Source organism: Zea mays, chromosome 8 (genome assembly GCF_902167145.1).
Source record: "Zea mays cultivar B73 chromosome 8, Zm-B73-REFERENCE-NAM-5.0, whole genome shotgun sequence".
Lineage (NCBI taxonomy): Eukaryota > Viridiplantae > Streptophyta > Magnoliopsida > Poales > Poaceae > Zea > Zea mays.
In genome coordinates this window covers 148452976-148476273 of record NC_050103.1, presented here as the reverse complement: position 1 = coordinate 148476273, position 23298 = coordinate 148452976, and the positions used below count along the sequence as shown (strand labels likewise).

Below are 23298 nucleotides of genomic sequence, written 5' to 3'. Positions count from 1 at the left end.
TTAAGTCCGTGTGGTGAAATTGTCAAAGTCAAGTTTCTTGACTTAAGCTCTTTGACTACATATATTTTTTAATTGTCCCATTTGCCACAGAAATGTATGGGTTTGTATGACTCCACTTTTGATAAGTTAACATATGTTTTATGAAGAAGGGTTAAAAGTTCTTGATAATCTTATCAAGTCTCTCCCTCCAAACTATGAATCATTCATTTTTTAACTTTCAAATGAATAGCATGGAGAAGAGCATAGCTGAGTCACATGGGATGTTTAAGACGACCGAGTAGAGCATTAAAAATAACTCTAGGCGCTATTCGCTTTACTTTAATCCGAAACGGCTTCTATTGTTTCTACATTGTTTTGTCTCTATGGATTAACAGATGCAGCAGTCCGAACAACTGGCTTTAATCCGAAGCGAACAACATGCTAATCATATGATAATGCTTCAGAAGGATAGCGATAAGCAAAATGATTTATGAAGGGCAAGTGCTAGACTAAAGATGAAATCTCACAGCCAAATACAAACTAGAGTCTAGCCCTTCTCATGTAGGCAAATGCTTCCATTGCGACAACAGGAACTGCAAGAAGTAGTTGGAAGATAAGAAGGAAAGTCAGACTTCTAGTTTGGGTATATATGCTATTAAAATTAATCTTGTTGTTTCTTCTAGTGAATCATGGATATTTGATATTGGATTGATAATTCATACTTGCGAATCATTGCAGGGTCTAAAAAGGACTAGAAAATCTTGATTAAACATGATAGATTGTTTAGTGTGTAGCATATATGTTTTCAATACGAGCTTCGTGGCAGCATTTACGGGCAAGGAGTTTTGAGGCAAACCCTAATAGGTTGTGTGGGTGGAGGTGGTAGCTCGAAGGTTGGTGTGTGTGGTGATGGTTGGCTTGCTGAGTCTGGAGCAAGGAGTGGCGGAGTGGCTGGGGAGTGGTCGCCCGCTTTTATGGAGTAAAATGCATCCACTGTCTTCGAACTCGGTATGCTATGTCACTTGGGTCTCTGAATTCTCAAAACCAGGAAAACGGGTGTTGTAACTTGGTCAGTTGATCAAAATCTTGGTTTGCTCAAATCAAAGGCCGATGTGACGTGTCGTACCAACTTCCGAAAATGACACTAAGGTTGAGCGCACTAATAATAGTTCGGGGACCCAACATGACACATCATACCAAGGTCGAGGAATCAAGTGATACAATATGCCTAATTTAATGACAATACATACTAATTTCGAGGTCTGATGATGCATTTTAATCTTTTGCAAGACTCAAGTAGGCAAGTAGCATGAGCAGGACAAATGGCCACCATCGTCCTCACTCCTCAGGCGCTAGCATTGTCCTGACGGTGACAAATGGCCAGCCGCCCCGCCAGCGCCAGGCCGTCTTTGTGCAGGAGCAGCAGAACAAGCGTCGTCGTTCCGAAAGGCTCGAAGGTGTCTCCAGTTTACGCCCAGGTGTGCTTACGGCTCAACACGTGGTGCCGTAACAACAAGGGCCGTTAGCAAGAGACCAAAACCTAGTAAAACCGGCCGACGCTGGACTCCGAACGGTTCCCGCCCGAACGTGGACCTGGCAAAACCGCCGTGCAGTTCCCACTCGAGAAAAACAGAGCGTCGCCTTCGCTTCGCCTCCATGGCTCCATAACTCCCTGCGGTTGTCAACAAAGGAAAACGAACCGCGGACGGGCGTGAGGAAACAAAACGCCCAGGCCGCGCTTCCTCTTTCCTTTCTTCGCCACCCACTGAGGGTCTCTTTGCTCCGCCGTCGTCTTCCTCTTTCGCTTTGGGGACTCCGATCTTGTCCCTTTTAGATGGGGTCTCCCGGTCAAAGGCCACGCTTCCTTTGGAAGTTTCCGTTTTGACCACTTCCTCAAGAGATTTACACGTCCTTGTTAAGATAAGGATTTGCACGGTTGTTTCTTTTGTTTCGCGGTCCTTGGCGGATCCATCCACTCTGACTTGTTCCAAGTCCAAGGCTGCCTGTTCGACCCCAGGTGTGGCGATCATCCTCCAGTTCTCGCGCCCGCGCTCGAGGAAGAACTTGTAAGCTCTCTCTCTCTCTCTCTCTCTCTCTCTCCGGGGATATGCAACTCAATTTTAATCTTTGTGCTAAAACATGCGCTTTCTGCTTCTTCATATATTCACCGGTGCTATGTACTCCACTACTCACCAGTTTAGCGCTGAATCAATTTCTAGAATTTTTAGTCTTGATTCGATTTCACACGCGACATCTGTTCATTCCCAAAAGGGAGATTTCTGAAAAAGGTATAAAGAAACAAGAGAAGGGAGGGACAGCTACATGGTAGTCTGTAGGATCTTAATAACAAACCAGAAATATAATACCAAATTCAGTTTCCAGCATTTGTTTAACTGTACATATATAATATATATTTTGTGTGTATTTCGCCGCATCAAGCAATAAGTGGTAATGGCTAATGATGTCAATGCATTATGCGTGCTGTATTTTCGACATGTAGAGAAATCTCTTTCGTCGTTTCATACGTGCAGTCCAACATCTCCAATGGAAACGCGCTCATTTTAGACGAAAACATAACCCATCTTGTTTCGCATCGGCAGAGGCAGAGGCAGAGGCCATCTCATCTCAGGGAACAGAGCCAAGGAGCGATCCCGCAGCCACTCGATCCGTCCTCGTCTCGGCAAGACTGGTCGGGTGATCGCCGGCCAGGATGGAGCAGCTCCGGCAGCTCGGCGAGGTGGTGGGCGCCATCGACGCGCTCATGGCGTTCGAGCCCGAGCTCCGCGTAAACCCGCGCCAGTGCCGCCTCCTGGCCGACGCGTGCGCCCGCGCGCTCGCCGCCGTCACGGGCGAGGTGCGCGCGCACCTCCGCTTCGAGGAGCGCGGCGCCAAGTGGCGCGCCGTGGAACCCGCGCTCCGCGAGCTCCACCGCGCGTTCCGCGACGCCGAGGGCTACGTCCGTCAGTGCCTGGACCCGCGCGGCGGGGGCAGCTGGTGGGGGCGCGCCGCGGCGGCGGCGCACTGCACTGACTGCGTGGAGCAGCACCTCCACGGCATCCTCTGGTGCGTCGCCATCGCGGTCGAGGCCGTCGAGGCCGCCGCGGAGATCGCAGGTCACGACGCCGACGAGACCGCGCGGAGGCGTCTGGTGCTCGCCAACAAGTACGACAGCAGGAGCATGCTCGAGCCCAGGCTGTTCCAGCACGCGTACGGCAAGCTGTACCTGGTGTCCCAGGAGCTCGTTGCGCGGATGGACACGGTGTGGAAGGAGGACAGGTGGCTGCTATTGCAGCTGCTCGACGAGATGAAGTCGCCGGCGGCGCCGAAGCCGCTGACGAAGAGCGAGCAGCGGCTCGCCGACGTCCTGGCAGCGCCGCGGGGAAAGCTGCACTCGGCGTCTGTCCTGCTCAACGGCGACTACAGCGTGCGGAGGCGCCTCGGCGGCAACCTCAAGGAGGCGCATTGGATGGGGGAGAGCTTCGCGGTGAAGCATTTCATCGGGGACTCCGAGGCCGAGGTCTCGATGCTGTCGTCGGTGGCGCACCCGAACGTGGCGCACGCCGCGTACTGCTTCCACGACGAGGAGAGGAAGGAGTACTTCGTGGTCATGGACCAGCTCATGGTCAAGGACCTCGCCAGCTACGTCAAGGAGATGAGCAGCCCGCGGCGGCGAATCCCGTTTCCCCTCGTCGTCGCTGTCGACATCATGCTGCAGATTGCGCGCGGGATGGAGCACCTGCACTCCAAGAAGATCTACCACGGCGAGCTGAACCCGTCCAACGTGCTCGTGAAGCCGCGGCAGCCCGACGGGTACGTGCACGTCAAGGTCGCCGGGTTTGAGCGGCGGGGCGCCGTCACAAATGGCGCAAAGGCGTCTGCTAATGGCAGTGGCAATGCCAGCGCAGCCGGCAGCGGCGGCGACGACACCTGCATCTGGTACGCGCCGGAGGTTCTCGAGCATCAGGAGAGCCGCGACAGGCACACCGAGAAGGCGGACGTGTACAGCTTCGCGATGATCTGCTTCGAGCTGCTGACGGGCAAGGTCCCGTTCGAGGACAACCACCTGCAGGGCGACAAGACGAGCAAGAACATCCGCGCCGGCGAGCGGCCGCTGTTCCCGTTCCAGGCGCCCAAGTACCTGGTCGCCCTGACGAAGCGCTGCTGGCACGCCGACCCGGCGCAGCGCCCGCCGTTCGCCTCCGTCTGCCGCGTCCTCAGGTACGTGAAGCGGTTCCTGGTCATGAACCCGGAGCAGCAGCAGGGCCAGGCCGACGCTCCGCCGGCCGTGCCGGCCGCTGACTACCTCGACATCGAGGCGCAGCTGCTGAGGCGGATCCCGGCGTGGCAGCGTGGCCAGGGCGCACCACCGCGCGTGGTGGACGTGCCGTTCCAGATGTTCGCGTACAGGGCCGTGGAGAGGGAGAAGACCGCCGGCGCGCACGCCAGCAGGGACAGGGTCACGGATTCCGGCAGCGAGGAGGACTCGCTGTGCGGCGACGAGAACGGGGTCGGCGCCACCACGCCAGACGACGACGCGTCCACCGTGTCAAACGGCACTGTGAGGTCGCGCCCGGACAGCTGCGACGGCAAGAAGACTCCGGTCAGGAAGGCAGACGTCAAGGCGCCGCCCAGACAAGGAGGCGCGTTGCATCCTGTCGCCACATCTTCTTCGAGAAAACTTGAGAGGACCGATTCTGAACATGGTACTTCTGGATTCTCTGCAGGGTCTCAACAGAAGGTGAAACCGGCGAGCGCGGTGAAGCCTCCGCCGGCGACGAGGAAAACGGTGGGCGTGAAGCCCGAGCATCCGGCGCGGCGGCCGAAGTCCGGGCACGCCTCGGACTAGGATTCTAGGAGGCAGCTGCGCTTGTAGCTGGACTGCTGGAAACCGCAAGGAGCTGTCATGTTTGATCTAGCGTGGAATGGTGTGCATCCCAGCAGCTCGCTTTTGATGAACAAGGTTTTTGCAGTGGTTGATTCGTTCAATAGGTTCTTGTTTTAGAGTCTTCAGTCTTGCATTTGACATTTGCATAGATCCATGAATCCATCGCCTGCAAGTTTGATTGTGGCACCTGGATTGTTCTGGGACTCTGGGTGTTCCGAGAGAGACGTTTTAGGCTTTGCCATGGTTTGATTGGCTATCCTACCATCCGATTGATTTTGCATTGAGTTTTTATCCACATTTTGGACCGATTCAAAATGATTAATCAGAAATTGAAAAGATAGAATGTAGAAGAGAAGAAAATCCAAATATCTGCATTTTTTCATTAAAAAAACGCAACAGTACAAGTAGAAATACGAATGAAACCAAACAAGTAATGAATAAGTTTTTTAAATAATAAACTATATTTTGAACTCTAATAAGAGATTACGGGCAACCATAAAATATTAAATAGTTGCAAACACCCAAATAAAAAAGCAACGCGCCTTTGAAAACAAAAGCAACAACTCGAAGGGCAAGCCAAGCACCAAACTCGTCAGAAAAAATCCATCTATGCTCGGTGAAGATCTCCTTAATGATTGGAGCAACCTTAATTGTCATCTGAACTCTCTCTTTTTGTAATTGCAACAATAAGATAAATCTATGAATATAAGAGCTCGCGCCCTGGGTGTCTCTCCTTAAGAGAGGTCACGGAATTAGGAAATAGGGATGAGCAGTAACATTCTCTCGTTGATGATGGATGGGAGGATGCGTGTCGAAGAAGACTTGTCCCATGTCGTTAGGCTCGACATTTCTCGTTATCGAAGTTGTGACTCCACCTAGGATCTATATGGAAACAAAGATTACAAAGCTACGATAGAGGATAGGGATTATGAATTGAAACAGAGACCGGAAAGCTAAGAATGGAGAAGAGGGCTTGTGAGTCGGAGTGGAATGTGCATGAATGAACCCAAGCACATCCCCTCTATTTATAGGGTAGATTCAAGATTTTTTGGATTTCTTGTAAATTCAAATAAATGAAAGAGTCTTGACCAATTAGAAGATTCCACATCAACTACCTACCGTTGTTGTCGACTGCTTATGGTCGATAACGGTGCCTGTCCCAACGTCGCGGACGGTACCGACTGACCCAATCCCACTACGATCGATACTGACGGGGCCGACCAGCCGAGCCTAGTTCAACTCATTTGTTGGAGTCATGTTGATCAGACTGAGTATATGCTGCACCACCAATACTGGCTAGCGATTGATATGGTCTTTGGCTATCTTCAGCAGTTTACTTGTCTTCATATCTTATTTCAAACTGGTCCACTTTATAGACAGTACAATATAAGTGCAAAATAGTATTACGATTTACTGGCGGTATGCACGATTTACTAGCGGTTGTCGGGGAAGTAGTAGAGAACCACATAGAAAGGAATGGACAGGAATTGGATAAATAGTTTGGAATCTTTGTTTATTTACAACAGTGCTACCTCGCTCAGGAACAGTAAGCCGCATGGGCTGAGCCAACCTATGAAGCCTGCTCCGGCCCAACTACACGAGTATCTAAGCCTCCTACTCTTCTCTTGCAACGGTCTGACGAGTGACAACGACGCCATCTCCATGAGCTAGTTTAGAAATAAATATCCTGAGTTAGTTCGTCCTGACACTGAGCATCATCTAACACTAGAGGCCGTTCCAGTCTGCTTGTGAAACCATTTGCATCGGTTTCGCACGCGTCCAAACAAGTAGTACCGGGGGAAAAACTAGAGATGAAGATATGATGAGGACTATATTCTCAGTCACCATGCACCTACGGACGTGTTCCTATATAATTATCCATGCGGTTCAGGCATAAATAAAGAAAAAATTGTTACAAGATCAAGTATAAATCTACGATAGGTTGCACATGAGTATATGGAGCAATAATGGCACTATCCCAAGCTAGCTAGCTAGCAGGACACAGGAGCAACACAAGAGACTGCCGTAGTATATCATCTAACCTCCTGATCTCCTAGCATGCCGTCTAACTTCTCGCACTGTCTCTCGTAAATACTGTAAGAGACAAAAGAGATATAATACTGTTAGAGATAACAACAAAAAAGAGAGAGGAAGCAAACAACAGGTGACGTTGATGATCTTCTAGGACCTTGGTCTTACATGATGACAAGTGACCAATGATAATAATAGCATAACATATATAGACAAGTGGAGCGTGTTATGCATGTGTGTGACGAACCGACGATACAAAGCATGCGGAATAATACGCACAAAACTGGGCCAAGCCTGTGCAACGACAGCGTCATATTTGAGCTGTTTTAACACGTGGGGGAAAGCGAAGGCGGCGGCGCCATGCAGCTATACCATCACCGAATTCGATGTTTTGCTGAGTGCTTGGTACTACTTTGCCGACTGTATTTATCTACAAGGCTAGTGTATAAAGATACCTACCAGACTACCACTACCGGAATCGCGTTCTTTGCCGAGTGTCTAAGACACTCGGCAAAGGCTATTTTACACTCGGCAAAGGTTTTGCCGAGTGTAACACTCGGCAAAGAACACTCGGCAAAGATTTCATCGGCAAAGGGTTCTTTGCCGAGTGCTTTTTTTCGGACACTCGGCAAAGACTTTGCCGAGTGTCAAAAAGCACTCGGCAAAGAAAAACACTCGGCAAATTAAGAATCGAAAAAATTAAAAAAAACAGCAAAACATTTTTTAAATTCTAGGAACAACTCTCCAACCCTACCCCCTACTACCTTACCTGTTGCCCTATCATTTTTCACTATTACTTTGAATCAAACTTATATGTTTTGTAAATGGTGAGATTCGAACTCGCGACCTCTCTCTCGCGCATACCCTCCTATACCACTACACTACTACACCAATTATGTTTATACTACGTTTTCATTCCTCATGTACTATAACAAATCGAGAGTAATTTGATTATTTAAGGCACTAAATGAGTTCATTTGAAAATGTGACCAACTATAAAGTTGCATAACTTTTTGAGATCTAAAAGTTTTATTTTAATAGTTTCTACATCCGAGACCATTTATAAAATTTGAATTTTAAATTTAAAAACTTCACACGAAATTTTCAATGATAAGATGATTTCAAATCAAAAAATTGTCAACTACAAAGTTTCATTACATTTCAAGACCTACAACTTTTATTTTGGTGGTTTTTCCATCCGAGACAGTTTGAAAAATTCAAATTTCAAAATTCAAACATAGTTTTGCATAACAAGATGATTTCAAACTAAAACATTGTCAACTACAAAGTTTCATAACTCTTCAATACCTACAACTTTCATGTTGGTGGTTTTTCCTTTCAAAGTCGTTTTCAAAATTCAAAATTTAAATTTTTAAAATTCAGACATAGTTTTCGTTGACAATATGACTTCAAATGAAAAAGTTGTCAACTATAAACTTCTATAACTTCTCAAGATCTACAAAGTTTATTTTGGTTGTTTGGTAATTTGTTTATCTCAGATGATGGTTCTAACAATATGCACAAATTCTATACGTCTCTCTCGTAGTTTCATAAACTACGAGAGAGATATAGGTTTTGTGAACAAATTTATTTTTATTTTGTCATATGAAGAAATGTTCAATATATAAATTGTACATCATGATGAGTTATACAAATTTGTAGTTGAAAACTTTTTCATTTGAATTAATTTACTACTTTAAAATGTGATTTTTAAATTGTCTTTGCCTAGTGTTGGAGAAAAAACACTCGGCAAAGAGCTCTTTGCCGAGTGTTGTATTTGTGACACTCGGCAAAGAGCCCTTTGCCGAGTGTCAAAAAAAGACACTCGGCAAAGAAACTCTTTGCCGAGTGTCAAAAATAAAACACTCGGCAAAGAGCTTCTTCGCCGAGTGTTTTCTTTTACCGAGGGTTTTTTGTGTGGCACTCAGCAAAGAGCTCTTTGCCGAGTGCCCGAAATAAAACACTCGGCAAAGAATATGACACTCGGCAAAGAGCCAAATTCCGGTAGTGTACCAGTATATATGGAGTACACATAAGACAAGGTCTCTTTCGATACAGATTTATCCGGCTACGGCTCTATATTACTGAGTGAAACAAAAAAAAAACTGTGTTCACCAAAGAGGACCTATACGTGAAGAAAGATAGATGAGAAACGAAAAAAGAATCTATATGAACAATACGTGAACAATATCTATACCTGTACATGTGGGCCGGTCTGGCCCGGTACAGCACAGGTCCACAAAAGCACGACTCATAAAGGCACGGCACATAAAAACATATATCTAATTATGGGTCGTGTCTTGCCAGCACGTGTGCCCCGTCATCGGCCCACGACACGGCTCACAATTAGTTATGTGTGCCAGGCCGACCCAGATAGCCCAAAATGCCTTAATGTGCCAGATCGGTCCATATACATACAACAGTAATACAAAAATAAAAAGTATAGAATATATATGACCAAAATAAAACTAAGATGTTTTGTAGATGCATATTAAAAACCTTTGGTCAGAAAGAACAAACATTATAACTAGCTTAGAAATAATATTCAGTTCACTATGTACTATACAGCCATACAGAATACATATATAATGATCATCATCAATATTTACTATCACCATCTAGGTATTGGTTCACCGAAGGCCTATTCAAGCTCTAGATTCTCCAAATTGTGTTGGTCATGTAGGCTTTAACGCGCCTTAGTTAAATACTAAGTCTATATTTAGTGAGCTTTGATGGCCCTTAGTTAAATGGGTCGTGTCAGGCCAGCCTATGGGTTTGACTTGAGGCTCAGTCACGGCCCACATATTGGGTCATGCCGGCCCAGACCCATAATTAGGTTGGGCCGTGCCAGATCTGTGTCGTGCCAAAAATTATGTGCTTTGGACCGGCCTATTAGGCATAGCACAAATGTACACCTTGTGAGAGAAATTAGGACCAAGATAGAGTACCAGCGCGGTGCAGTTGTGCAGTACACTAGAGATACCTGCCAATATGGAAGTTTCTCTCTTGCCCCGGCGCTCCCGCGAGGCCACCCAGCCCGCGCCATAAAAAATTCTCATGGTTTTAGGATGGAGGGATACTTGATAGTCCGGCACTCTGGCGCTAGAAAGCGAGAACCTTCGTTATGGTCCAGAACCTTGTTCATATGGTCATTGCTGTCTCAAAACCTCTCTATCGGCGCATTATTGTTTCTTCTGCCCCGTCAAATTCTCCATGTACTTACTTACCTTCTTGTTCTTTTGAAAGGGGCCATAACATCTGAGGAAAGAAGATGAATTAGGTAATTTAAAAATAACCTTTAGAACTAAAGTCTCTAATATTTACCATAAGTAAAGGCGCCAATTTAATAAATAATCTATATAGGTAAGATTTTACAAGATTTGTCGTTATATTTACCGTAAAAAAGTTATACAACCAAAGTTTTAAATCAATCAATTAGTCTATCAGCTAAGCTAAAATGTAAAACACAAACCTAATACACAGTGTAAATGTGAAAGGTAAAGAGCGATAGTGACACAAACTTTTAATTCGACGTCGTCGGTATTCTTACCGATGTATCAAAAAACTATTCGCTTCTCCTTAACTTTTGATGGAACCTCGCACAAGGGTTAAGCTTTCGGTGTGGTAACACCACAGTAGATAGCCACTAGGCCTTCCCCATGTATAAGTGAATCTCCGAGATGGCGTTTATTGTACTGCTCACCACTGTCTTCACTATTGAGCTTCTGGCCAAACCGTGGGTCTCGCTCCTGTCGATACACGGTGGTCGCCACAATACAAATACAGCTGATGTGGTCTCACAACACTACAAGCCCCTCTGATATATAACAATGGTACACACACGCACCAGTAAGAGGAATGCAAATCTCATTAAACACTAGGCCTAAACATAGAGCAAGCACTAAAGCAGCTGTCTAACTAACATAAACACTCCACAAAACATTTGAGCTAATCATTAAGACAATCCGCAATAGTCTATCTATAGTTTACCCAAAAACACTATTTTACACTGTTCTGCATTATAGACTGCATTGTTCGCAGAGTGGAGTTTGAATATGGGTATGGAGATGACTAAGCTACTAGAGATAGTCTAAGTGATTCTTTAAGCATTTAAGGTTGTAAATAGCCCTAGAGTGGAGCCTCAACTCCCTTGATGTGCTCATCAACTCCCATACACCTCCATGGGTAACAAATGGGGTATATATAGCCCCATCACAAAACTAGTTGTTGTAGGCTGCATAGCCGCCCTACAAGCACCAAACCACGAAAGCTAGCCATTAGTCTTCTAAATGCTACTGACCATTGGAGTACTATGATATCTCGTGCAACATCTGGTGCACACTGGATGCAACCGGTGACTTTACGGTGTCTCCAGATCTCAGTATGGTACTCTATGGATTTCTTGTCTAGTGCACAAATTTGGTGATTCACTTAACATGTACGATGCCCCCTGGTGTCTGTCATGTCAACATCATGGTATCTGGTGTGATCCATCTCTATGCACAAGAACATTTAGTGATTCTTCCTCTTCAGTCACCCATTGACATTGTGATATGTTATCTGATGCTCTCTCTAGCACTAGACTAGACACATCTAGTGCTACTATGTAGAACCCATTTGGCTCTGTTTTATCATGTGTCTTCATCTCAATTTCTTATAACTTGTCTTGTAGGTATTCAATACATCTTTTAATGTGTTGCTTGAGGTGTTGATCATTCAAATCTACCCATTGCCTGAGTCCAAGTCCACCTTACATTCTATTGAATTATACCTTGTATACTAACAAACAATATTAGTTCGAATAGTCATGTTGATTACCAAATATCAAAATCCAAACTAAATGGTAGTCCATTTTCCTTACATCTTTCTCCCCCGCATCTTTTAGTCGATTTTTTGTATGTGTTGCTTCTTACTAGTTGTTTATCTAGGGTTATAGGTTCTTTTTCAAATAAAAATCACATTCTTAATAGCATGGTGTTACTTGCTTGAGTTTCCTACGGGTGGTCGGGCTCACCCATGCTGGTCGGACCAACTACTATGGGCTATGAAGCAACTGGCCTAGTCATTACTGGGGGCCACTGTGGTACGAGGGTTGCCGAGCTTTACTTGTGCTTGGGTGATCGTGCCTTAGTGATCGCTAGCACATGTCGATGTGCTCTATATCATAAGATTCAAAATGTTGTTTATCATTTTTCTGTAAGCTTTAAGAGTATTGTCACCAATCACCGAAAAGGGGGAGATTTAAAGTGCATCTAGCCCTTCTATGAGTTTTGGCGATTTGGATAACAACACTTTTAAAGGACTAATCAGTTTGCCAAGTGTTAATCAAGAAAGTAGAAAAACAATCATGATTGAAAATTGTCAAGAGATAAGGATTGATACGAAAATGTCTCATGTACAAGGATTGTTCATGATAGAAAAGTATAAAGGATCAACATCAAACAATGATAAGTATATCCTATAAGTAAGGTCATTTGAAGAGCAGTTCAATCAAAAATTCTCTAGGTCCTCTCCGGTGGATGTCGGTTCAACTAAGATTCATACCGGTTCAACTAGGATTCATACCAGTTCAACCGGGATTTGCGCAACCGACCCAAAACGGCCAAATCTATTTTGGAGTTGGCTATATAAACCCCTCCCTCTCTCTTTCTAAACCCTAGAACTCTTGACCCTAGACCCATTGGCAGTTGCACTCTCTTCATTCAAGAGATTTTACTCCATTCTCATGCTCCAAGTCTTCCTCCCTTCGATCAGTGGAAAGTCTTCGATGTGAGATAAGTTTTTTAGATCTCAAACATGATTTCAACTCTCATTCTTTGATCTATCTCTCGAGCTTTAGTGCAAGAAGAAGTTCTTTGTGGATTCATTTCTTTGTGGTGTTAATTAGACAATATTCTGGGTTGATACATTCGGCCTTGCTTGGTAAAAAAGGTCCAATTATTTTTGTTTTCTTCTCCTGGTCAGGTGAGCGAGGTTGCTTTCCTGGCCAATCATGGCGACCGACCTTCTTGTTGACATACTTGGACAACAATTAATCAAAAGTTGGGCCGACTTTAATCATTTGACCAGGTGCTTTATTTATATTTTGCTTCCATGTACCTATTTCGGGTCGTCGAGGTTTGAAGGTTCATGGTCGTTGTTGCCTATGGTCGATGCCAGGCTGTATGCCGGCGATCCGAACCAACCACACCTCTAGGCTAGATTGTTTGCGATGCGCAGAACAAGATCCATGGTTCCACCACCTGTCTGCGCCTGCCTCTCAGTGTTGGAGGATATGATGGTGATCTTCAGCGTCTCTCTCTCGTCTGATGTTCTGTCAGCAATGACCTTCCTGGAGATAGTTCCCTTGCTTTCATTAGGAACCTGTGGGTCGCCGATGAGACACACTTGCCCTTATCTTTATCGGCTACCTCCAGTCGAACCAAGACCTTCTTACAACCGAGATTAATGGTGTTGACAGAGAAGGGCTATTTATCCACCTGTATTTCTTGAAAATTTAACCGACCCTCATTAATGGCCGATTGTATATATCGGCAAAATACATTGCAATCATTAGTAGCGTGAGAAAAGGAATTGTGCCATTTACAATAGGTTTTCCTTTTTACTTCGTCGACAGGTGGGATGGTATGAGTCATCTTAATATTGCCGCTCTTTACTAATTCATCAAATATTTTATCGCATTTGGTAACATTAAATGTAAATTTACCTCCTCTTGCCAATTCTTTTGGACCGGTTGGAGAGAGGTATATGATGATGGTTTGCCTTAGCTGGCCAAACCATTTCAGCGGCATGCACCTCTTTTGGCTCGTCGTCCGAGCTACTTTGATCATAATTGACTAAATTAATACTATGATGTGTTACCGTATGCATATCTTTGCTCCAGCTTTTGCAATCCAAAGCCCGCTGATGTAATTGTACTAATGTAAAAAAAATTAAATGCCTTCTAATTTTTCTAGCCAATAATAGTGCATCCCATTAAGTGCTAGCACTATTGCTTGCTTTTCTACAATGTGGATTTGAAAGCATCGGTCTAGGGAGCGAAAAGGGCTCGTACCATTGTTTGGGTGGGTTCATTCCATGACACTAAGAGGTTGTGGGTGCTAGAGATATGTTAGTTGAGGGCTGATAGGAGCGTTGTTGGTAAAAAAAATTGCATTCTGCTCGACATACCCTACCACAGCTGGTCTGGTGTAGTATTCAAACGATCCAGTGACATGCTCGGACGGTCCACGCATATTATCAAACGGACTGAGCATCTCTGTCGTACCTGGTGCGTACTTCGGTGGATCGTCGCAGGGAAAGAGCCAACCACCGCTGGGTCGGACCTTCCGGCCTCTAGCCCGGACTGTTTGGACGTGCGCAGGGGCACGAGTTGTTCCCATATATGTGGTGGAGGATGTGGCTGTCCGGTGTAAGAGATCATTGGCATCACATAAAGTGGTTGGGATTGGGCATGCACATTTGCAGCCAATGGATCTTATAGGTTTTCTTTAGTTTCAACATCGTGCGCTGGAAAATTAGCAATGTCACATTTATCAACCGCACGCAGTAGCCTCCAAAACTAGCCCTTATAAGTTTTTTTTCTCCCTAGGTTTGACACCTCTTGCTTTCAAACTAGCCCTTAATGAAAAACATAGCAACAGACATGTTCTCTAAAAAACGAGTCTTCGATAAAAGAATCTATGTTCCATCTAAATTTGTACACAAGAGATATAATAGATAAATAATTTATAATCCCTTCGTGCCAATTTATAATTTATTTGACTTTTTTACTAAGTTTGACCGATTCGTCTTATTCAATTGTTCGCGAGAAAATGAAAAATTTAAAGTCATACTTAAAGTATATTATATGTTAAACGATATTACAATAAAAATTAATAATAATTACAGAAGGTTTTGAATAATACGATACAGTCAAACTTAGGGTAAAAAGTCAAACAAATTATAAATTAGAACAGAGGAAGTAGAATCTAGCACTTACATTTTAGAAATCTCAAAATCTACATGGAACCTGATAATACCTAATATCTACTTAGCAAACGATGTTCTTGGTCCTTGCCCATCGAAACACACCCAAACCTTATTTATGTGTTGTCATATCATATGCAATACAAGTAAACAACCACTTGTTGTAAGCCAACATGTTGGTGGAAGTGAGAGGGTGTATTTGAAAATATACTAGAGAGGGTAAAAAATTGTTTTGAAAGGTGATCGATGCACTGTAGGAGAGTTGTTTTAAAATGTCCGCTTGCACGGTTTGCATCTGATATGTTCTCGACTTATTATCTGTTTATTTAAATGTGTTTATATATAAATTGAGTTACTCTTTTGTTCACAGAATTGAAGGCATTATGATAATGGACCTCTTCAATCAACTAACTATAATCTAACACATGTTAGTTTTTTTTGTTATTCGGAGATAGGGATAAAAACTGTAACTGAAAATATGGTAACTGAGACCTAGCAATTGTATCGTTTTCGAAAATTACTGTATTCGAAGTTTGAATTTCAAATATTTGTCAACATCGTACTGTAGCCGTCAATAAGTAGATTAATTACGAATCCAGATAAATTTTTGACCAACCAAAAATTGTTTCCGTATAGACATATCGTTTCCAACCGCATCCGATCGTTTTCATCCCTATTCAAAAAATCTAGATTATACAAAGCTTATCCAAAATTCAGATTCCTACAACCCCTAGCCCATCAAACCATCTCAAAACGAAAGTGAATCTACAAACTAATCCTCTGAGAACAAATTGTTGCAGGCAGCTAATAATTGATGAAAAAAAAAACACCCCTAAGGTCTAGTTTGGGAACCCTAATTTTCCATGGGTTTTTCATTTTTTTAATGTAAATTAGTTTATTTTCTCTTGGGAAATTGGAAATCCCATGGAAAAATTGGGTTGCCAAACTAACCCTAAACGTAAAGATAGATTTTCGGCAGACACCTCGCTTGTGTACAGTAATCTTGCGGAAAGTTCGGTCCCTAGGCGTTTGGAGCTCAGGGCGCCGAGATCAAACGGGTCCGCTTCGCGTGCTCATAGCTGTGGCAGGTCCATCCACTAGCTACAGCCACAAAGGACAAGTGATTCGGATTTGCACTGGGAGCAAGCGCACTGATGGTTCCCAGGCTTCAGACTTGCCGTTTCGATGCCAAGTCATGCTTTCCCCCTAACACGAAAGGTTACACCCAGGGTTGCCGTTCCGGAGAAAAAGGAAGCGTCGCCGTCCGTCGGGTGGTTCTGAACCACAGCCATGCTGCATGCTCCAAAACCTAGCTTAGTGCTGCTGGTCTTGTTATGTGACGTTCACCTGCATTTCGCATGCATTACACAAGCTAGCCTTTCTAAGTAAGAAGGTATAGGTCGGCATCATGAGCCCAAAAAGGTGACATCGTGTTGGTTATCTGTATAAAATAGGAGTAGTTTTAACTAGTTTGTTTACCAGTTTCTGACTGTCTTACACGGCATGCATGGACCCCCTCACTCCGACTTCCACTGAATATCCCGGACGATATTCCTTTGTATAAAGAGAGAAAATATTTTTAATAAAATATTATGACTACTCAGGAGCAATTTTAACTATAGGCTTAAAGAAGGGAAACAGTTTGAGGGAAATAGGTTACACTTTTGCACAGAAATTCGTTAGAAAGGTGGAGCTAGTCCTCTCCCCTCTGTAGCAACGCCGTTCTTCCTCATCTTCTCTAGCCCAATGCAACTGCTTGCCGAACAGGAAGCGTTAGTCTCCTCTAGTGCTGATTGCCCAGCTCCAATCCGATCCATTGCCAATTGTCTATTTCATGCAATGACGATGTGGACATGTCGTCTTCCTCGTTGCCGATGACTTCAACTTTATTAGCGAGGTCTTCTTTGCTGTATCACCTTGCGTCAACATCATGTTCGTCTAGCTTTCTACACACCACAATGCTTTGCGGCCTAGTGGTCGCAATGCCCTACTCGTATATTCAATTCATTCATATATATCCGTTCTCTGAGATTATTTTTTTTCATTATCCAAAACAGAGCACAAAAGGGAAAACCAATAATAAAAAGAAAAGGTTATAAAGACGACGAGGATTGTTGTTAGTATTTTATGGGCTGACCCATTTTAAATATTTATGCTTATAGTAACCATAATGTTATGTTCACGCTTGCTTTTTATATTGTCATAAACGTCTATATATCATTTTTCTGGACTAAGATGCAAGTGCAAATGTCTAAATTTTTTAACATTCTAAAAAATGTGATGGGCTTTTTCGATTGATTGCTGTAACAATGCTGAAACCAAATGTTTTTTAGGAACTCATTATAAATAGTGGCGTCAGAGCTACATCTTATGGTTAACAGTCATTCATTGCTATTTTATTGTCGAACCTAAGGAAACTGCACCTCATTCTGCAGAAGAGGAGCAAGTGTTCCCGGATGCCGACTCTATATTCAAGGGACAAATTGACATGCTAGGAAATTCTATAGTAGATGCATATGTGACTATGTCCACTACCAAAGAAACATAGGATGCAATAGAGGCCAAAATTTAGAGTTTCTAACGTTGTTCATTAAACAGTTTTATGACTATAGGATGACTGATAGCTATTTCATAGTGGAACAAGCTCATGAAAAACATATAATAGTCAAGAACTCAAGAATTTTGGTTGTATGTTGCCAGATAAGTTTATGGTAGGTTGCATCATTGTAAGCAGACACAGACTTGGATATATTTTGCTACTTCTCTAAAAGAAAAGAGACAAGAGTTTGGTGTCGTCGATCTTATTGTCTCTTTAGATGTTGAAAAAGGTGAGAGCAAAATATGTTCACAACAAGAGAGTTGTTGAGGGGATCCCTAGCTAGTTCCCATGTGGTGCTGAAAAATCCCCAAAACTCCTACAAAAAGTAGTTCAGGTAGGAGCTCAAACAAAAGAATACCACTCCTTTTAAGAAGATTAGAAGAAGAAAGACAAATTTTCTAAGTAAACTGGCTTCCTACTCTCTCGACTATATAAGGCGAATAGAACCTCCCTCAAGGGACATCCCAACTCTCATTCGACTAAGTTCCCAATAGGCACACCAACACGCAAGCCCCGTGCTCAATCATGTAATACAACCAAATATCAACGACTTCAACACTAAGTGCCATAAGGGAAGTGATAGTCGCCTAGAGGGGGGGGTGAATAGGGCGAAACTGAAATTTACAAATATAATCACAACTACAAGCCGAGGTTAGCGTTAGTAAAAGAAATGAGTCCGCGAGAGAGAGGGCGCAAAAACAAATCCCAAGCAAATGAACACGTGAGACACGGAGATTTGTTTTACCGAGGTTCGGTTCTTGCAAACCTACTCCCCGTTGAGGAGGCCACAAAGGCCGGGTCTCTTTCAACCCTTCCCTCTCTCAAACGATCCACGGATCGAGTGAGCTTTCTTTTCTCAATCACTTGGAACACAAAGTTCCCGCAAGGGCCACCACACAATTGGTGCCTCTTGCCTCGATTACAAGTGAGTGCTTGATCAATATGAAAAGAGTCAAGAAGAAAGAAAGCAATCCAAGCGCAAGAGCTCGAAAGAACACAAGCAAATCACTCTCTCTAGTCACTATGGCGTTGTGTGGAATTTGGAGAGGATTTGATCTATTTGGTGTGTCTAGAATTGAATGCTAGAGCTCTTGTAGTAGATGGGAAGTGGAAAACTTGGATGCAATGAATGGTGGGGTGGTTGGGGTATTTATAGCCCCAACCACCAAAAGTGGCCGTTGGGAGCCTGTCTGCTCGATGGCGCACCGGACAGTCCGGTGCACACCGGACATGTCCGGTGCCCCTGCCACGTCATCAGTGCCGTTGGAAATCGACCGTTGGAGTTCTGACTTGTGGGACCGCCTTGATGTCCGGTGGCGCACCGGACATGCACTGTTCACTGTCCGGTGCGCCAGTATGGGCACGCAGAGCGCGCATTAAATGCGCGGCAGAGAGCCGTTGGCGCGGAGATAGCCGTTGCTCCGTGGTTCACCGGACAGTCCGGTGCACACCGGACATGTCCGGTGAATTATAGCGTCGCGGTCTTCGTGAAAATCCGAGGCTGGCGAGTTCCAGAGCCGTGCCACCTTTGGCGCACCGGACACTGTCCGGTGTACACCGGACAGTCCGGTGATTTTTAGCGCGGCGGCTCCTGGAAAAACCCGAGGCTGAGGAGTTCAGCGCGGAGCTCCCTGGTGCACCGGACACTGTCCGGTGCGCCACCGGACAGTCCGGTGCGCCAGACCAGGAAGCCCTTTTGGCAGCCTTTAGCTCTTCATTTTGAATCCAACTTTGGTCTTTTTAATTGGCTTGCTGTGAATCTTTGACGCCTGTACAACTTATACACTAGAGCAAACTAGTTAGTCCAAAGATTTGTGTTGAGCAATTCAACCACCAAAATTATATAGGAACTAGGTGTAAGCCTAATTCCCTTTCAATCTCCCCCTTTTTGGTGATTGATGCCAACACAAACCAAAGCAAATATAGAAGTGCATAATTGAACTAGTTTGCACAAAGTAAGTGCAAAGATTGCTTGGAATTTAGCCAATTTAAATACTTACTGCATGTGCATGGATTGTTTTCTTCAACTTAACATTTTTGGACCACGCTTGCACCACATGTTTTGTTTTTGCAAATTCTTTTGTAAATCCTTTTTCAAAGTTCTTTTGCAAATAGTCAAAGGTAAATGAGTAAGAGTTTGTAAAGCATTTTCAAATTTCGAAATTTTCTCCCCCTGTTTCAAATGCTTTTCCTTTGACTAAACAAAACTCCCCCTAAATGAAATCCACCTCTTAGTGTTCAAGAGGGTTTTGATATGTCGTTTTGAAATACTACTTTCTTCCTCTTTTGAACACAATAGGAAAACCAATTGATAATTTTCTTGTAAACACAAAACGATTTTGAATTTTAGGTGGTGGTGCGGTCCTTTTGCTTTGGGCTCATTTCTCCCCCTTTTTGGCATGAATTACCAAAAACGGATTCATTAGAGCCCTTGAAATCCCTTTCTCCTCCTTTGGTCATAAATAAAAGAGTGAAGATTATACCAAAGTAGAAGTCTTGTTGCTTTGGGCTCATTTCTCCCCCAAAGAATGGAGAGTCTATTGACGGCGAAGGATGAGTTACGGAGTGGAAGCCTTTGTCTTCGCCGAAGACTCCAATTCCCTTTCAATCCACCTATGACTTGGTTTGAAATAGACTTGAAAACACATTAGTCATAGCATATTAAAGGGACATGATCAAAGGTATGTAAATGAGCTATGTGTGCAATCTAGCAAAAGAAATTTCTAGAATCAAGAATATTGAGCTCATGCCTAAGTTTGGTAAAAGTTTGCTCATCCAGTGGCTTGGTAAAGATATCGGCTAATTGGTCTTTAGTATTAATGTAAGCAATCTCGATATCTCCCTTTTGTTGGTGATCCCTAAGAAAATGATACCGAATGGCTATGTGCTTAGTGCGGCTATGCTCGACAGGATTGTCGGCCATTTTGATTGCACTCTCATTGTCACATAGCAAAGGGACTTTGGTCAATTTGTAACCATAGTCCCGCAGGGTTTGCCTCATCCATAGCAATTGCGCGCAACAATGGCCTGCGGCAATGTACTCGGCTTCGGCGGTGGAAAGAGCGACCGAATTTTGCTTCTTTGAAGCCCAAGACACCAAGGATCTTCCCAAGAACTGGCAAGTCCCCGATGTGCTCTTCCTATTAATTTTACACCCTGCCCAGTCGGCATCCGAGTAACCAATCAAATCAAATGTGGATCCCCGAGGGTACCAAAGGCCAAACTTAGGAGTATAAGCCAAATATCTCAAGATTCGTTTTACGGCCGTAAGGTGGGATTCCTTAGGGTCGGATTGGAATCTTGCACACATGCATACGGAAAGCATAATATCCGGTCGAGATGCACATAAATAGAGTAAAGAACCTATCATCGACCGGTATACCTTTTGATCCACGGACTTACCTCCCGTGTCGAGGTCGAGATGCCCATTTGTTCCCATGGGTGTTTTGATAGGCTTGGCATCCTTCATCCCAAACTTGGTTAGAATGTCTTGAGTGTACTTCGTTTGGCTGATGAAGGTGCCCTCTTGGAGTTGCTTTACTTGAAATCCTAAGAAATACTTCAACTCCCCCATCATAGACATCTCGAACTTTTGTGTCATGATCCTACTAAATTCTTCACAAGTAGATTCGTTAGTAGACCCAAATATGATATCATCAACATAAATTTGGCATACAAACAAATCATTTGCAAGAGTTTTAGTGAACAAAGTAGGATCGGTCTTGCCGACTTTGAAGTCATTTGCAATAAGGAAATCTCTAAGGCATTCATACCATGCTCTTGGGGCTTGCTTGAGCCCGTAAAGCGCCTTAGAGAGCTTATAGACATGGTTAGGATACTCACTGTCTTCAAAGCCGGGAGGTTGCTCAACATAGACCTCTTCCTTGATTGGTCCGTTGAGGAAGGCACTTTTCACGTCCATTTGATAAAGCTTAAAGCCATGGTAAGTAGCATAGGCTAATAATATGCGAATTGACTCAAGCCTAGCTACGGGTGCATAGGTTTCACCGAAATCCAAACCTTCGACTTGGGAGTATCCCTTGGCCACAAGTCGTGCTTTGTTCCTTGTCACCACACCATGCTCATCTTGCTTGTTGCGGAAGACCCATTTGGTTCCTACAACATTTTGGTTAGGACGTGGAACTAAATGCCATACCTCATTTCTAGTGAAGTTGTTGAGCTCCTCTTGCATCGCCACCACCCAATCCGAATCTTGAAGTGCTTCCTCCACCCTGTGTGGCTCAATAGAGGAAACAAACGAGTAATGTTCACAAAAGTGTGCAACACGAGATCTAGTGGTTACCCCCTTATGAATGTCGCCGAGGATGGTGTCGACGGGGTGATCTCGTTGGATTGCTTGGTGGACTCTTGGGTGTGGCGGCCTTTGTTCTTCATCATCCTCCTTGTCTTCTTCATTTGCATCTCCCCCTTGATCATTGCCGTCATCTTGAGGTGGCTCATTTGATTGATCTTCTTCTTCATCAACTTGAGCTTCATCCTCATTTTGTGTTGGTGGAGATGCTTGCGTGGAGGAGGATGGTTGATCTTGTGCATTTGTAGGCTCTTCGGATTCCTTAGGACACACATCCCCGATGGACATGTTCCTTAGCGCGATGCACGGAGCCTGTTCTTCACCTATTTCATCAAGATCAACTTGCTCTACTTGAGAGCCGTTAGTTTCATCAAACACAACGTCACATGAGACTTCAACTAGTCCAGTGGACTTGTTAAAGACCCTATATGCCCTTGTGTTTGAGTCATAACCAAGTAAAAAACCTTCTACAGTTTTAGGAGTAAATTTAGATTTTCTACCTTTCTTAACAAGAATAAAGCATTTGCTACCAAAAACTCTAAAATATGAAATATTGGGCTTTTTACCGGTTAGGAGTTCATATGATGTCTTCTTGAGGATTCGGTGTAGATACAACCGGTTGATGGCGTAGCAAGCGGTGTTGACCGCCTCGGCCCAAAACCGATCCGATGTCTTGTATTCATCAAGCATGGTTCTTGTCATGTCCAATAGAGTTCGATTCTTCCTCTCCACTACACCATTTTGTTGAGGGGTGTAGGGAGAAGAGAACTCATGCTTGATGCCCTCCTCCTCAAGAAAACTTTCAACTTGTGAGTTCTTGAACTCCGTTCCGTTGTCGCTTCTTATTTTCTTGATCCTTAAGCCGAACTCATTTTGAGCCCGTCTCAAGAATCCCTTTAAGGTCTCTTGGGTTTGAGATTTTTCCTGTAAGAAGAATACCCAAGTGAAGCGAGAATAATCATCCACAATAACTAGACAGTACTTACTCCCGCCGATGCTTATGTAAGCAATCGGGCCGAATAGATCCATGTGTAGGAGCTCAAGTGGCCTGTCCGTTGTCATGATGTTTTTGTGTGGATGATGGGTGCCAACTTGCTTCCCTGCCTGACATGCGCTACAAACTCTGTCTTTCTCAAAATGAACATTGGTTAATCCTAAGATGTGTTCTCCCTTTAGAAGCTTATGAAGATTCTTCATCCCAACATGGGCTAGTCGGCGGTGCCAGAGCCAACCCATGTTAGTCTTAGCAATTAAGCATGTGTCGAGTTCAGCTCTATCAAAATCTACTAAGTATAGCTGACCCTCTAACACACCCTTAAATGCTATTGAATCATCACTTCTTCTAAAGACAGTAACACCTACATCAGTAAATAGACAGTTGTAGCCCATTTGACATAATTGGGAAACAGAAAGCAAGTTGTAATCTAAAGAATCAACAAGAAAAACATTTGAAATGGAATGGTCAGGGGATATAGCAATTTTACCCAAACCTTTGACCAATCCTTGATTTCCATCCCCGAATGT

General features: G+C 44.1%; 1 protein-coding gene across 1 annotated transcript; it reads left to right on the top strand.

The window, feature by feature from the left end:
* The first annotated feature begins 1567 nt into the window (after positions 1 to 1567).
* Positions 1568 to 5144, top strand: LOC103636079 (uncharacterized). Its single transcript, XM_008658434.3, has 3 exons — positions 1568 to 2045; positions 2580 to 4619; positions 4704 to 5144. The coding sequence occupies exons 2-3, from the start codon at positions 2690 to 2692 to the stop codon at positions 4823 to 4825; spliced, it is 2052 nt and encodes a 683-aa protein (XP_008656656.1). The 5' UTR covers positions 1568 to 2045; positions 2580 to 2689; the 3' UTR covers positions 4826 to 5144.
* Positions 5145 to 23298: the final 18154 nt, after the last annotated feature.

What these genes read in the sequence shown, in the direction of transcription:
- LOC103636079 (XM_008658434.3), top strand. Translation starts at nt 2,690, where the DNA reads ATGGAGCAGCTCCGGCAGCTCGGCGAGGTGGTGGGCGCCATCGACGCG. An exon ending in GGCGCCGCCCAGACAAGGAG is followed by an intron (nt 4,620 to 4,703) that starts GCGCGTTGCATC and finishes GATTCTCTGCAG; the next exon opens with GGTCTCAACAGAAGGTGAAA.